Source organism: Vanessa cardui, chromosome 12 (assembly GCF_905220365.1).
Source record: "Vanessa cardui chromosome 12, ilVanCard2.1, whole genome shotgun sequence".
Lineage (NCBI taxonomy): Eukaryota > Metazoa > Arthropoda > Insecta > Lepidoptera > Nymphalidae > Vanessa > Vanessa cardui.
The window spans coordinates 3,172,215-3,189,692 of record NC_061134.1 but is presented as its reverse complement, the minus strand read 5'-3'; the positions used below and the strand labels follow the sequence as shown (position 1 = coordinate 3,189,692).

Sequence of the window (17,478 nt, the reverse complement as noted above, 5' to 3'; positions counted from 1 at the left end):
AGTGAAGTTGTGCAACGTCAAATGTCAACTTTGAAGTTTGGAGTCAATTCAATTCTTGGTTTAATGGCTTTTAGTTGTGCCGACAAGGCACAGATTATTTCGCCAATGTCACGTAGGATGGAGAAGACACGAAAGAGATTGATTGGAACAGTTGAGGAAACAAACTCAATTAAATTTTGAAGATTAGCATAGTCGTAGTAAATTCCTTGTTAATCCTTAACCTAGAACAACACAAACATTAAGGGTTAATGAAAAGGTACAGTAAAAATAATTGTTAGTACTCTAAACTAAATAATATACTTAAATATCACACTCAATTGGACTATTTACAACTTAATTTTATTGCATTTAATATATTTACATAGAAAAGTACAAAATGGACTAAACACAAACGTCAACAAACATTCAACATTTATAGGGCGAGGGACTTTAGGAGGGAGAACATCATAAATGGGATGAAGAAGTTTAGGACAAAGGAACAGGATATGGGTTGCGGAGCCTTCGTCTAGGCCACATTCACACAGCGAGTGATCTCGAACTCTTATCTTAGCTAGGTGGATAGGTGTACAGGAATGGCCGAGGCGTAATCGACAGATAGTGGAAATGACCCAACGATCAGCGTGCCTGAGAAACGAAAACCAAGGACGCCTCGGAATTTCAGGTTGTAACGCCGAGTAATACTTACCTTTAACCGATTTTGATGAAATCCAAAAAGAGCTCCAGGATTTAACCATTTGAACCTTCGCAAGAGTGAGCAAGTCTCTAGCGGAATTGACAAAATGCTCAGATGAGCCAGATTGAATAGCAGTCTTTGCATATGAGTCAGCCATCCCGTTTCCAATAATACCGGAATGACTTGGAATCCAGACGAGCAAAACTTGTAGACCCTGTTGATGACAGGACAACAGGGCCTCTCTGATCTTAAAAACTATAGAAAGTCTTAATTTGCTACGAAAAGGATTTTCCTTAATGGCCAACAGACAGCTTAAAGAGTCAGATAAAATAATAGACTGAGGTATGTTGTGCGATTGGGCATACTTAATAGCTTCCAGTAAAGCAATGGCTTCACCTGAAAATACAGAAGTTTCTGGGGGGCATTTAAAAAGGAGTGCTATTTTATATTTTGGTATCCAACAAGCTGCGCCAACGCATCTGTTGGGTGAGAGTTTAGAGGCATCAGTATATATAGCGAGGTGATTTGGCCAATTTTGATGAAAGATTCTTTGAAATTGGATAGCAGTATCAGAAGAACCTTTTATAAGACCGAGATTTGTGATAATAAGAGGATTATATAAAAGAGCATTAAATGAGGTGGAAAAAAGGGGATTAGAAGGAAAAGTGGAAAGGGGATGGGGGAGGTTGGTGTACTTGAGGAAACTGTTTAATAGGAACGAGGATTTCGAACTGTCTGGGTTGTAAAGGTGGGATAATTTGTTTAATCGAGGCAATAGAGGATGGGAAGATAACTGTAACAATTTGATGACAAAGCGGTCACATAAATATTGCCTCCTTATATGTAGAGGAGTGTCAACGCACTCAACCTGCAGAGCATTAGTAGGGGTGGATTTCATCGCACCCAAGATTATGCGCAAACATTTGTACTGAATTTTGTTTAATTTTTCTGAAGCAGATTTATTGAAGGGATCTAGAACAAACAGTCCATAGTCCAAATGACTACGAACTATTGCGTTATAGATCAACTTCAATGTATAAGGGTGAGCTCCCCACCAAACTCCAGATACTGCTCTAAGGGCATTAATTGATTTTTCACATTTCTTGGCTAAATGGTCAGAGTGTGAAATTCCGTTCAGTCGTTGATCGAGAATAATACCAAGAAATTTTGTTTTGTCTACAAAATTGATACGTTGACCCTCATAAAACAAATTAATAGAAGGTATATGTCTCTTTTTAGTAAATATCACTGCTTGACTTTTGGCCAACGACAGCGATAAGCCATGGTCAGAGAGCCATTGGTGTAGGTAATGCAAAGCAGAGTTTAATCGAAACGTTAAATTTTCAATGGAGCTAGATCTAAAATACAAAACAGTGTCATCAGCGTACTGGAGTATGTTGCAAAAATTGTTAACAGACAAATCGAGGTCATGGGTGTATATGCTATAAAGCAGAGGACTGAGTACTGAGCCTTGAGGAAGACCTTTCCAGACAAGTCTGGGGGGAAGAGAGTGATGTTGGTGTCTTACCGTTATGGATCTGCAAGTTAACAGATTACATATGAGATGCACAATCCTCGGTGGAATACTCAGCTGTTGCATTTTCTGCCTGAGTAACGGAAGAAGGACATTGTCATATGCAGAAGATATATCAAGAAAGATTCCCACAAGGTACTCTCCTTTAGCAAAGGCAATTCGAATGTCTGTTGTAAGTATGCTTAGACTGTCAATGGTGCTCAACCCCTTCCGAAAGCCAAATTGAGAGGGAGCAAGTATATTTCTGCTTTCCATTAACCATTCCAAGCGGTTCTTCAAAAGATGTTCAGTGATCTTTGCCAGGGTTGACGATAAAGCTATCGGTCTATATGAGTTGCAATCTGAAGGGTTCTTACCCGGTTTAAGAATCGGGACAACAATTTGTGACTTCCAAGATTGCGGGACGATTCCTTTGATAAAAACCGAGTTAATTATATTTAAAAAACAAGTTTTCGCTTTATCGTTTAATTTAGAGATAAAAGAGTAAGGAACGTCATCTTCCCCAGGAGTAGAATCAGATAAACCATTTAAAGCACAATTAAGTTCAGAAAAAGAAAAGGGGGCATCCATTTCATCCAAAGTAGATGCAGGCGTAGAATTTAGAAAACTGTCCTCATAAGGGACAAATGGGGGGGCAAGCTTGTCAGCGAAATTGTTAAGCCACTCAGAAGGAGTATTTGAGGAAGGATTGACAAAGTTAAGGCAATGGCGAAATTTTTTTAGTTGGGACCAAACTGCAGAGGAAGAGGAACGAGGACTCAGGGATTCACAAAAATGAATCCAACTGACTTTCTTCTTATTAGAAATAAGCTGTTTAAATTTTGCGTCGATTCTCTGATACCTACTAAAATTATCCGTTGACATACACAATGTGTATGAAACTTCAGCCTCTAGCCTCTGTTCAGATAATCGCTTGCATTCCTCATCCCACCAAGGGGTGGAAAGCAAATGAGTTTTTGAGATACGCTTTTTAGGGAAATGAAGATCAGCTGCAGTTAAAATGCCATTAAGGAAAAGATCATAGCAAACAATTACATCTCCATAGTCTTGTGAAACAAAGAGGTTGTCGATCATGGTATCAACAGACTCAGCATATGCAGACCAGTTGACATTTTTTAACTTATATTTTAATAAGGGGTTTGGATTTATATGGGGAATGGATCGGTGATTTAAAGAAAGGACAATAGGAAAGTGGTCACTACCAAAAGAGGAAGAGAGGACATTCCAGGATATTTGAGAAGCGAGGACTGGAGAGGATAAGGATAAGTCTACAGCGGATTTTGGGTTTTGGTTAGGGTATACTCTACGAGTTGGTGAGCCATTATTGAGGATGCAAAGGTTTGCATCATCAAATATGTCCATCAACAAGAGAGCAAATGGGTCACAGAAATGTGAACCCCAGGAGGTGTGATGGGCGTTGAAATCACCCATTACAAGGATAGGACTAGGAAGACAGGAAATGATGGCAGAAATATCAGGAATTAAAGCTGGATTAGGATGAGGAATGTACAGGGAAAGAAAAGAGATGTTCAGGGCTCGGACAGCAACAGCATTAATATGCTGGTTGGGAAGGGATAAGGGAATTTGGGAAAAGGGGAGGGAGTGCCGTATAAAAATGGCACTCCCTGCATAACCATCATTTCTGTCATCCCTCAAACAGGAGAAGCCTGGGACCCGGAATCGGGATCCAGGGATCAACCATGTTTCAGAGACGGCAATAATGATAGGTTTATGGAGGTTAATCAGTGAGAGGAGTTCATGTTTTTTAGGACGGACGCTCTTGCAGTTCCATTGAAGGAAGCTGATTAGGGCCATTGTGAAGGATTGAGAATAATTGACATAAGTCTTGAGCAACGTTGGACGGTAAGGGGATGTCGTTACATGTTGAAATAATACTAAGAAGTATTTTTGTTAGCATTTCTAAGAAGTTAGGATTGCTATTAAGAGGATTAGGAGTGTTTTGGTTGAGAGCACAACCATTAGGAGCAGAAGAGGGACAATTACTAATGATCGACTGGTGGGCCTGCTTATCATACCCCTTACCAAGAGGTGATCTTGGGCGAGGAGTATTGATAACAGTCTTCCGATACGACCTATTAGTTGAAGGGATAGGTTGATTTTGGATATTTGGAGAATATGAGGGAGGGGTAAACATCTCCTTTGCAATCTCTGCATAGGATCTACGAACAGGAGGGAACCGATAGGATGCTTCAATATATGATATGTTATCCTGAGACATAACTATTTTAATTGACTGTTGACGGGAAAACTCAGGACAGTCCTTGTCTGTTGTATAATGGATACCAGAGCAGTGTAAGCAAGTGGCGTTATCCTTACTTACACTACAAGACTCACCTGTGTGGGATTTGGCACACTTATAACACCTAGGTTGAGATCTGCACTGTGTTTTAATATGACCATAACGACAGCAATTAAGGCATTGGATGGTCGGAAGTTTGTAAGTCTCTACTGGAAGGGATGTATGGTAGGAAAAAACTTTTGAAGGAAGTATTTGCCCTCTAAACGTAATAACGACAGATTGGGTAGGAACCCATGTTGTTACACTGTCATTAATTGTCTTTCTGTTTAGTCTTCTTATTTTCATTACTTCACCACATCCAGTGGGAAGTTCAAGTGACATAGCAAGTTCTTCCATCGTCCAGTCCACGGGGATACCCTTAATCAAACCCATTCTGGTTACATTGAAAGTCGGTACAGTTGCTTTATACTTGCACATTTCAACGATAGGATTTGCCAGAAATGAGTTTGCTGCTTTAGCTGATGAAAATTCAACAGAAATTTTGTTTCGACCTATATTTTTAACACCATCATTAATAATTCCTTGAATTTTATGGGTGTGCAGAAATTGTCCAAATTTAATTGCTCGGATAGTAGTTCCTGAGGCTGGGTCAGACACTTCCCGGGACACTTGAACGATGAAAGGACCTTTGTCATCGTCAGAATATATTTTAGGGCCTTCAGAGAAGGATGGGTGAGTATAAATTGTTTGAATACAGGGATTTGCCGAATTTGGATGAATTATTGTTTTTTTAGGATTAGTATCGGAATTAATTGATTCGTCAACTTGGCGTTTTCGAGAAACAGGAGTAGAGGTAGGACAAGGCGTATCAGTATTTGTTTGTAATGAGCCACCCGGATCCGGGGGTTCAGGCGGAGGATCAACCTCCATTATAAAACTTACAAGCTAAAAATTATTAATATACTATAAATACTTACAAGATTTAAAAATATTAGTAACACCACTTAACCCAACTACCAACTAAAGCACTATTAACAATAAAATATACTACAAAACTAAACGTAAACACTCAGAATCTCTAAACACGTGTGTTAACCAACGCTAACGCAAGCGAAAAAAACAGTTTGGAGTCAATTGAGTGAGTAAGACAAAATGTCATATTCGGTAAATAAATCGATTTTCATTATAACCGATTTTGATTCGGTATAACTTTTTAATACAGCCTCATAATACATCTTTTAAAAGGAGAATTAATGATGAATGAATATTACAATTATCCCGCTGACATGCCAAACTCATTTTTTTGTAGAACAATCGATAATTTGATTATCGATAGTACCATTGTGATAAATACTATCGATTTTATTAATAGCCGTGAGCGATATCCATATACACATTGAGTGAACTAAGAACTCAAAATATGAACTATATTAACTGTACCTTACTACTGGAATTGTAACTATTCACAAAAGACAAATACAACATGACCAGTGATACTATACAACGACTACATTACTTATAACAAAGCTGATGTCTACCGATAGCACAAAAACATCGATGCTATAGATAATATCAGTAGAATTCCTTGCGGCGAACTATCAATACTATCGACATTATCGGCACGACTATATTATCGATATTATCGCTTACATCGTAATTAGCGATAGACAATCAATTGTAAATCGATATGCAACACTATAATATATAATAGCATACATTGAAATTTCGACAGCGATAAGGCGTCAATTAATGACAATGTAATTGAAATTGGGATAAATATAATAGATAACTCTGATTGGAGAAGAAACTTAGATTGCAGCGTACTTCTATATTGATACAAAGTATTGCAAAATAAATCCTTTTTTTAATTTTTTCCTACTAGTACTTTATTCTTGCAATAAATTTGTATTTTATATGTCGTGGCGAAACCACGAATTTAAGAAAAGCACGTGTCCAGAAATTATTAAAATTAAAACTGTTTGATTGTTAAATGAATAATTTTTAGTGAATTTTGAAATGTTAAATTAGTCTGAAATATTTTAGTATTGGTAAACAGATGTTATGTTGAGTGAATAAGTCTACCCACCTATTTTTGTTATAAAAGATCAAGCACCCGCCGGTATCGAAAGACTTGATCGAGCCGTCGGAGCGATCGGACTGTCTCATATTGGAATAAATCAGAGATGATTATTTCCTGAGTTTTATTTCATACCACCGAAGATGGTTAAAGATCGAAACCCTGACACTCGTGACGTCAGCTATGCTGACGTCATGTTTTTAAAAACGCTCTCGGACATGCTGCTCCGTTACATAAGTATATTTCGGAATACAAATGATTAAATAAGACTTTTGAGATGAAGTGGTCATTGTCATATACAGGCACTGCAATACTATTAGGCACCAAGGAACAGGGGCTCTATTAGGGCAGGGGTAGGTCAGCAGTCTGGTGAGATGACACGGTATAATGCGCTAGCGATACCGTAACGTACGATTAAGTAGGTAACTTAACCTCAGATGTAGGATTGTGTGACAAGGGCACAATGCCAAGTGTTTTCTAGCGTTAGGAAATATAGTATTGGAGGCAATTTTTCTTTAGTTATTGGTTTGTGTAATGTAATGCCAGAATACCGAATAAAAATTAGCGCTATTCTTTTTATCAAGATGGGCCATGGGTTCGCTTATCCATACAACAGACTGCAATACATTATAAACCGCTTGCATGTGTAGGTTTATTTCGCCACGACGTCACTTTAAGGTATAAATGAAAAGGACAATGAAAACGCAGACAGTCAAGGGACACTTTTAGGTACTTTGAAGCCCACTAATCTATATCTACTCATTTATATCAGAAAAAAACTACTAAGCCAATATACCTACCTAAATATGAAACGCGTTACGAAGGTTACGTTAGTTATTCTACTGCCAAATAACAGTACTCAGTATTGTTGTGTTCCGGTTTGAAGGATGAGTGAGCCAGTGTAACTACGGGCACAAAGGACATAACATCTTAGTTCCCAAGGTTGGTGGCACATTGACGATGTAAGGAATAGTTAATATTTCTTACAGCGTCATTGTCTATGGGTGATGGTGACCAATTTCCATCAGGTGGCCCATATGCTCGTCCACCAACCTATACCATAAAAAAAAAGGTTTCAGTATACATAATGCTAGTCGCTGGTAGCTATATCCAAAACTAAATATAATTGCGTCATTTAAAAATTATTTATGGGATCTTTAGTCCGGGTCCATGTTTTATATTTATTAAGCAGTTCCTAGTGCATCATAAAATATAGCCAATAAGCAGGTCGCGGCCCTAAAGCAAACACGCCGTGATTGGTTGCTTCCGAACGGATATTTTGCCGCGACGTCGTGACACGGGAATATTAGATCAGGGAAATTTTTTAGCGAGCTAAGAAATAAATGCAGAACATACTTAATACATATTTATATTAATATAATATATAGTATAGTATAGAAAGTAACTCTGTCTGTCTGTCGCTCTTTCACGACCAAACCGCTGAACCGAATTTCATGAAATTTAGTAAGTACGAAGTAAACATGAACTCCAAGATAAGAAATAGGCTACTTTTTTTCATAACACATGATAACCAACACCCTACAACGCGAGCAAAGCGGAGGGCGACTACTAGTTAAAATATATATAATTTATTTCAATCATCTGTAATTTCAGTAGTTCGGGATATTTAGGATGATTTCAGTAGTTTCGGCGTTTTACAATGATGCTCCAATCTCTCTATCTTTTGTTAGAATGCCCCGCTGTAGTCCAATTGTTTTATAATGACAGCTCAATCATATTTAAAATAAGAATTAGTGTTACATGCCAGTATTAAATGCTATGCCATATAAAATAATATTAATTACAGTTTCGCAAATTATTGATCAATTAATTACAATAATAATTTTATAAGCTATAAGCTCCTTACCTCCATTCTGAGAGATAAAATTAATAGTCACATACAGAATAATAGTATTTTGTCTGTCTCTCAGAATGGATGTGGGGGTGGATCACGAGGAGCTACTCCTCATTGATATGACCATTAGCCAACAGGTTCGTCGTTTTCGAAAGAGTCTGTCGACATGCTGGATAGATTACAAGAAGGCCTATGATTCCGTGCCGCATACATGGCTCTTGAGGGTGCTGGAGTTGTATAAATTAGATACAACTCTATGCAGTTTCTTGATATCATGTATGAGGCAATGGCGGACAGTTCTTCGCTATCCAGGATGCTTATATAGTATATTCGATAGTTTGAGTCCACTGTGGTTTTGTTTAGCCTTGAACCCTCTAAGTACTCTGTTGGAGGGTTCAAGGCTAGGCTATCGTTTGCGGAGAGGAGGTAAAGTAATATCCCACCTACTTTACATGGATGACTTAAAGCTCTTTGCACCTTCAGGTTCACAACTAGTGGAGTTACTAAAGGTAACAGAAACTTTTAGTAATTCTATTAGAATGGAATTTGGAGTTGACAAATGTGCGGTTATGCATGTAAAACGAGGAGAGATTATGGAATCTGACGGATTACAACTTTCAGATTCCATAAACTTTAAATCACTGTCCGCAAACGAATTATACAAATACTTGGGTATGTCGGAAGCGTTAGGCATCAATGTGACCGACATGAAACAATCATTGCAGGAGCGTTTCTTTGGTCGCCTGAAAAAAGTACTCAAAAGTCTTTTATCAGGTGGCAATAAGGTTCGCGCCTTCAATGGTTGGGTCATGCCGGTCTTGATGTACTCTTTCGGTATACTCAAGTGGACTCAAAAAGAAGTAGACGCCTTGGATAGGAGAGTCCGTGTCCTGCTGACTGCATATCGAATGCATCATCCTCGGTCTTCGGTGATGAGATTGTATATCCCACGGAGATGTGGTGGCCGTGGCTTTTTAAATGCCAAGACCCTACATAACCGTGAGGTATACAAACTCAGGGAGTATTTCGTCCACACTGACTTGGATATGCACCGAGATGTAGTTATAATGGACAAGGGGCTAACTCCGCTCTCCTTAGGCAAAGAGAACTGGCGCAAGCCTGTAGTACTAAGTACTGAGAACCGCAAGGAGGTATGGAAGAGCAAGGAGTTACACGAACGATTCTATCGGGCCCTTCATGGACCCGATGTGGACTTTATGGCGTCCGTGTCTTGGCTACGGTTCGGTAACCTATTTGGTGAAACCGAAGGTTTTGTCTGTGCGATTATGGACGAAGTTATCATGACGAACAATTACCGGAAGTATATTGTGAGGGATATGTCGGGCGTGTCACACTCCGGGCGAATCCCTTAGACATATTATTTCCGGTTGTTCTCGTCTTGCTAACGGAGAGTATTTGCACAGACATAATCAAGTGGCCAAGATTATCCATCAACAACTTGCACTTCGATACGGTCTTGTGGTATCAGAGGTACCATACTACAGGTATGTGCCCGACCCAGTTCTCGAGAATGGTCATATCACACTGTACTGGGACCGAACTATAATCACTGACAGGACTGTTGTCGCCAAAAAGCCTGATATAGTGGTGATAGATCGGTCAGAGCGCCGCACGATAATTGTTGACATCACCATCCCTCATGACGAGAATCTCGTGAAGGCTGAGAAAGATAAACAAATAAAATATCTTGACTTAGCTCACGAGGTTGTCGACATGTGGGATGTGGATACAGCAGTTATTGTGCCGATAGTTGTTTCAGCGAATGGCCTAATGGCCAAGAGCCTCGACCAACACCTTAAGAGGCTCTCGTTAGGTAGCTGGGTCAAGGGCCTGATGCAGAAGGCAGTACTCCTCGGCACGGCTCGTATTGTGAGGAAATTCCTCTCTCTGGAGCCCTGACCACCGGTGGCTTGGACCCTGTTCCCGCCACTGGTTGGCCTCTGTATTTTATATTTTTAAATATATTTTATATGTTTGTATTTTATATTTAAAAATGTAATATTATATGAGTGAAAATAAATAAAAATAATAATATATAATTAAATTCAATAGGCCCTGCTATATTCATAATATGCAATAATAATGTGATATAAATTATGATATAGAATCAAATGTCATAACACCGTATCGGTGGCTAAGTTTACTCTACTAACACATCAGATATCATATATATTTTATATACGATAGCAAAACAGAAGTTCTTAATATATACAAAAGTAACAACAAACTTAGTCGTCAGATGCAACAGACATACGGACAGTTACTTTCTCATGAATAATATTATATATAGATATTTACAAACTTTAAAACGAAGTAATTAAGATTTTGTAATTAAATGCATTCATAAAAATAGTCATTTTCTGAACAAGATTGACTAAGTTAATCAATGAAATTTTACAGCATTGTACTGTTTATTATTTACAGTAATAAAGCAATGGAACTAGAGAAACTTCAATTTTGTGATGGATTACAATGTGACGACGTTCAAGATGTCAACGTGTGTGGTTTACGCGCGGAAAAAAACGGATTCAGATTGAAACTGTTCAAAAATGAATGTGAACTCATGAAATATGGTTGCACCGTGAATGATGACCTTGGTTAAGTAACAATAGACAATGATTAGCCGTCCTTTTATTTATTTATTTGGATAACCAACAAAAGTAAACATTATTACATGCATTATATTATAAAGCTAATGACAATGACTTAAATGTACTTTTAATTATAGTTTATCATATCATGCAAAACATAAATATTGTAGTGTATCAAAATTTAAATTAAGAAACAATAATGATTAAAAAATACAAGAAATCTTTTACATTATTCAATTCAATTTTAAATGTTGATTAGCTGGTGTTTGATTTTTAACTATTAAGTTGGCATATTTGAGTTACATTATTCTCATTATTATGGAATATGTTCCATTTTCTTTCCCCTCAAAAGGGAGAAGAGGCCTCAGCACAGGAGTTGGAAGTTTACAGGCTGTTATTATTCTCATTATTCGAAAGAAGACAGTATTTTTTAACGAATCCCTATAATTATATAAAATGAAAGCCGTATCCTTAATCACTTATATTTTATTGACTATGTCTTAGCATTAAATATTAAATTGAATACCTACGTCTTTATGACTTTGGTCAAGGACGAAATTAATTAATTGTACGAAAATATCTTCAGAATTATATTCGATCTCTACAGGCAGTCGCGTTCTTTTTTATAAGATCGTGGAGGTGTTTTGTTCTCGAAGCAAATACTTTTAATTATTGTACACTGTGCCTTTTGTTTCCTTTAGTGTTATGTAAATACGCAATCGAAACGCAAACGCATAATGTAATACGAAACAACTATTTTCAGATTTTGTAATTTCTTTCCATAATCAAACATATTTTAATTATGTTAAAATAAAAATTGCCTTACGATGAAATAATTTAAAGCAACATAATCTCATGTCATTGTGTCGAATGCAAATCTGCCACATGTACCTACTCGAAAACATTTGCTAATAAAAATAATATAAATTTATGTAAACATAAAATTACGCGTATGATTTTTCCTCTAAAATAGAGGAAAACTTTGCTTTCTTATATTAGAATATAATGCGATTAATTGTTGATTTTGTTACATTTTACCCTTTTAAAAGCTTATAGAATTAATCTGATTATACCTGTTTAATATCCATATAACATTTAATGCTATGACATGAATATTACAGTAATGGACTATTCAATATTACAGCTTACGGATTAATTAACAAAGAGTACTGCGAGCAGTCATTTGCCGATTTTAATGATAGTCTGTATAGTGTGGAAAATAATGATCAAAAATCGAACAGTATTTTATTTCATGCTAACAGAAGGGACTGCCGAGATTATAAATGCATTAACGAAAATTTACACGAAGTATGCGGCATCAGACAAGATGGCGTCGGTTACGGAATTAAATTATTTAAAAGTAAATGCGAATTACTTGAACATAATTGCGAAAATGATCAACAGTATGACGAAACTGATCTATTTATTTGTAAAGAATCAGATAACATTAGTAAAGATGCATATAATGTCAATTTTAATAGTAACAAATATGATGAAAAAGAAGATAAAAATACTAAAAATTTAGTAGTTATAAACGGCAATATGCTTGGGCTTAATGGTAATATAAATGACACAATTGACACTTTCTTTGCTGCGTCTCATGTATTTGATTTACCGTTGGAAGAAATACGACCTTTCGATACTAGGAGAAAGCATATGAAATATGCTGGACCTGCAAAGGTATTCGTACCTTGGATTGTTAAACCTAAGAACATTAGCAACGATACTTTCCACAGACCTACGCTTTCATCGTGCTACCACAAGTGCCCAATTGTGAGTTTCAAATCATTTTAATATTATATTACTTAATTATTAGAGCTGAGATGGCCCAGTGGTTAGAACACGTGCATCTTAATCAATGATTTCGGGTACAAGCCCAGGCAAGCACCACTATACAGATATATGTGCTTAATTTGTGTTTATAATTTATCTCGTACTCGGCGGTGAAGGAAAACATCGTGAGGAAACCTACATGTGTCTAATTGAAATTCTTTTGTTATGGTTTGGCTTTTATGCAAGCCCATGTCTCATTGCATATTCTTCCGCCAAATGGTAATATAGTACTGATGTATTCCAATTTAAAAAAGTAAATGTGACAGTGTAGCTACAGGCACAAAACACATAACGTCTAAGTTTGGCGCATGAGGAAAAACTTATTATTTGTTACTGCATCGATGTATGGGCTGGTGACGATGTACCATCATAAAAGCTCGTCAAATGGCTCGTCCATAAAATCCATACTATAAAAAAATCTTGGAATGATTTCCAATATTTTAGAAGACCATACATTCATGTTATGTACTTGGAATTAAAAATTATAGTCCATTAAAATTCCAGAAATAAACTAATCTGTTCTAGTTTTAATCTTATCATTTACCCAGTATAACAGTTTGGTACTCATCCCTATAATAATGAATGTTTCTTTGTATGTTTGTTCTCAATGAGTAATATAATAAATTGCTTCTAAATCACTCATCCGATTATAATAATCTCTTGTTACAGAGATGTCCAGACACTTACGCACCGGTGTGCGGAGTCCCTGGTATCGTGGCGCGTGAACCAGCCATAATGTTTCAGAACCACTGCTTCATGGACGTAGCTCAGTGTAAGATGTTTTGGGAAGGCAAAAGTAGTACAGCTCACAGCTCCTGTTAGTTCACGAATATTAAACCGTATTTTACTAGAATAACTAACTTTAAATAAGCCTCTAGATCTTGCAGCTTACCGACAATTTATAAATAAAAAGAAAGACCTAAATCATAAGCACTAGCTTAACATTTCATAACGACAAGAAAGGGCTAATGTTCGAAACTACGAATTTCAAATCACCTGGCATCCAATAATTCATTGAAATATTGAGGCTTCAAATATTCTCAATCTAATATTACAGAATCGCACCACAAATAAGTTCGAACAACCGAACAAATTTATAAACACAAATACTATGCCACATTCTATCAACTGTTGCTATTCCTGTACCTGTATTCACCAAACTACCGAACTACATGTATTTGCGTACATCGATGGCTTCATGATACCTTTGTTTATATGCCAACTGTGATGGCTACATCAAAGGCTTAGGGATGGCAGGCTGCATTCAATCAATATGGACGCCCAGGGCACTTGTTAACGTCACGGTGAAATCAAAACTAGTGCATCTATCGTGTAGGTATTAGTTACAAATTAATGTTATGGTATGGTTTGTAGTATACGCATCGGTGCGCAGAATGTGCTTTTGATAAACAAACGTACGCGTATGCAAGGTATATTTGACAGGAAATAACATTTCTATTTCAAATAAATTAAATTAAAATACTTATTTCATAAATAAGTGTTGTATGTTTTATAAAGTAAATAACAAAATGGTGACGATAATTAAACCCACATCATAAGAAACGGAAAATATTTATTACTTTTGTCGGATAAAAAACTTTATGGGATAATTGATAAATAATATATAATCTGAGTCGCTCAGTAAATCAGTGCCAAACAAGACGCTGTGCTGAATGGTCCTGTGACACTTGTAACACACGATTGTAAGGATTTATTGTAAAATATATATATATTCTCTTTCTCTTCTTATTTTATATAATAGCACAACATTTGTTTTGTTTTTGTTGTTTCAAACACAGTAAATCAAAGTTTAAAGTGAGAAACTCAAAATATGCTTATACTAAATAAAATCGTTTTATTTTTCAGCATACGTCGAATCTTCCTTTCTGTTCTGCATGGGAGATGAAATGAACGCCGTCTATAGGTTCTTACCCGCCATAAGGACGCTGCAACACATGGGCCGTCTGAAGAAGAAAGGAAGATTCAGATCTAAATTAAGAAATTTTAGGTATTTGAGTGAGTTCAGATCGGGAAGACCTAAATTTATGGGTTAAATAGAAACTTTTTTGGAGTTATTGATTGAAACGTTTTTTTGTGTTTGTGTTGTATTAGTAAAATATTTTTCAATTAAATGACACTTCATTGGAAATGATTTTTTTTAATGAAACATAACAAAAATTTTGATGTTGGTACCCGTTTGTGTAGACTATATATTTTAATTATATTAGGAATGAAAAGAAACTTATGAAAATCAGAAATTTATTGTATTGGAATAAAAATTAACAATAATTTTATCACATGCCATCACAGTGACTACTACTCTATAGATCACACTAGAATTTTAGTGAAACCATTAAAATTAATAAATATAATCGCTGTACCTAATTAATTAACTTTCACACATGAATGTTCAAATTTAAATGTAACTTTATACTTATTTATTTAGGTGTATCATGACTATGATCAATAAAGTAACTCAAGGTACCATCTGATCATAATTTTAAATCAACTATTACTAATAAACATCGCATATAAAACAATAGATTAATCATCATCCTCATCATCCTCCTGCCCTTATCCCAATTTTATTTGGGCTCGGCGCAGCATGTCTTCTCCTTCCATACTTCTCTGTCAGACGTCATCTCACAAGTAACATTCTTTCTAACCATATCGTCTTTCACACAGTCCATCCATCGTTTTCTTGGTCGTCCTCTACCTCTATATCAAGCTCCGTGTGGTCCCGGACTACAATAGGACCTCCCCAACTCTACCCGTGGGTGTCGTAAGAGGCGACTAAGGGTTTATATTAGGGCCCAGCGCATATCACTTACACTTTGGGCCACCCGTACGCATAATAATAGCATTCCCAAGGAGGGTTAGGTCAGGCAGGCGGCCGACTTTAAAAATTTAAGCCGAAACTTTTAGCAACATGGACAATGGAAAACAATAGATTAATAGTAGTTAAAAATAACAATAGATTAATAGTAGTCAGTAAACACTCTTAAATTACGAAATTTTAAAAATAACAATCAATAAGTTAATTATAATTAACACAACAAAAACTGATAAACAATATATTAAATACCCAAAAAGTTCGAAGTAAACTTCAAGTAGTACAAAAAATGCTTATAATACATCAAACCTGAAAGCATTATGTATAATTAAATTTTAATTAGTGCTTACATAATGCTAATGACATTTCAATGTGTAACAATTGATACACCGGTCATTACAAGTGCCGCGTGAACGACTTCGATCCTTGTTCATAACAAATATTTGTGTAGACCATACGGATGTTTGGCGTGGTCTGGATATTTGTATTTGTATCGTGCATCCATCCCCTTCTCACTGATGCAGGCGTATCGGGGCCCGTTGAATCGGAACCATTTATTGAACGCGAATATAACACTTATACGTGCTAGAGACTCTCTTTGGGATGTTTTTAACAAAGTAGGAATACTCACGGTTGCGTCGCATATTTACCACAACATTATGTATATTCACAGTAACATTGATCACTTTGATAAAATCAGTGATAATCATTGTATATGCACTAGAATTAAGGATAAGCTTATAACGCCAAGTTTCCGACTCCGCAAAGTCAATAAATCTTTCTTGGGGCAAGGTACCCATTTCTATAATAAAATTCCGCAGACATTTTTAACTTTACCGTCTCGAAAATTCAAATCGTTTATAAAAAATACATTGGTGAAAAAGGCGTATTATTCGATACAAGATTTTGTAGATGATAAAAAAGCGTGGAATTAATACCTGTTGACTTCCAGGCAGGATATATTAATTTAAATAATTGTAACTAACATGACTGTATTTTTTTTAAATGTTGAAAAAGAGTAACTACTGAGTTTCTTGCCGGTTCTTCTCGGTAGAATCTACTTTCCGAACCGGTGGTAGCTTCACTTAATTGTTAAATGACGATTCAAAAGTGCTTGTAAAAGCCCACTTGAATAAAGTATACTTTGATTTTGAAATGCATTGTCTTAAAACATTTATTAACAAAAGAATTGATAACATTAAATACAAGCATGTTGCGTCCCACACAAGGGCCCGACCCAACCCAGGGAACGATTATTATTTTAATTAATCAGTAAGTGTATTAACTACGTAAAGTCTTCATCATCGTCATTGGTCCGGGAAAACCATCGGCGAAGCTGGTCCCATAGAATTGTGTGACGCAGAAAATTCCTTAAAAATGAGGGATGGATTCTCGGAAACTTAGGTGTCGATGTCGGAAGGTTAAATTCAACAGCGGGGATGACTTCAAACATTCTCTATGCAAACTGCGGTAGAGGTCTATATTGATCCAACATCTATACGGAAAGCCGAAGAACTGAACAAATTTGTATTTTTCATATCATTACACAGTATAGAACAAAGTCGCTTACCATTGTCTGTCCCTATGTATGCTTATATTTTTAGAATTATACAACGGATTTCGATAAAGTTTTTTTAATAGATAGAGTGATTCGATAGGAAGGTTTTTGTATATAATACGTGGACAATATAGTGAAGAAACACTGCTTATTTTAGAAGTTTCTAATGTTATGTCGTAAATAAACAAATTCTGTAGTATAGTTAGTATTAGTAAAGTGCGAAGCCGGGGTGGGTCGCTAGTA

General features: G+C 36.3%; 1 protein-coding gene across 1 annotated transcript; it reads left to right on the top strand.

Annotated features, from left to right (window-relative positions):
- The first annotated feature begins 10,818 nt into the window (after positions 1-10,818).
- Positions 10,819-15,141, top strand: LOC124533989. The gene is made up of 4 exons (XM_047109582.1): positions 10,819-11,017; positions 12,156-12,784; positions 13,514-13,661; positions 14,711-15,141. The coding sequence occupies exons 1-4, from the start codon at positions 10,855-10,857 to the stop codon at positions 14,896-14,898; spliced, it is 1,128 nt and encodes a 375-aa protein (XP_046965538.1). The 5' UTR covers positions 10,819-10,854; the 3' UTR covers positions 14,899-15,141.
- The last annotated feature ends 2,337 nt before the right edge of the window (positions 15,142-17,478 follow it).

Coding starts and splice junctions, on each gene's coding strand:
- LOC124533989 (XM_047109582.1), top strand. CDS start 10,855: ATGGAACTAGAGAAACTTCAATTTTGTGATGGATTACAATGTGACGAC. Junction 12,785..13,513: donor GCTACCACAAGTGCCCAATT/GTGAGTTTCAAA, acceptor CTCTTGTTACAG/AGATGTCCAGACACTTACGC. Junction 13,662..14,710: donor TAGTACAGCTCACAGCTCCT/GTTAGTTCACGA, acceptor TTTATTTTTCAG/CATACGTCGAATCTTCCTTT.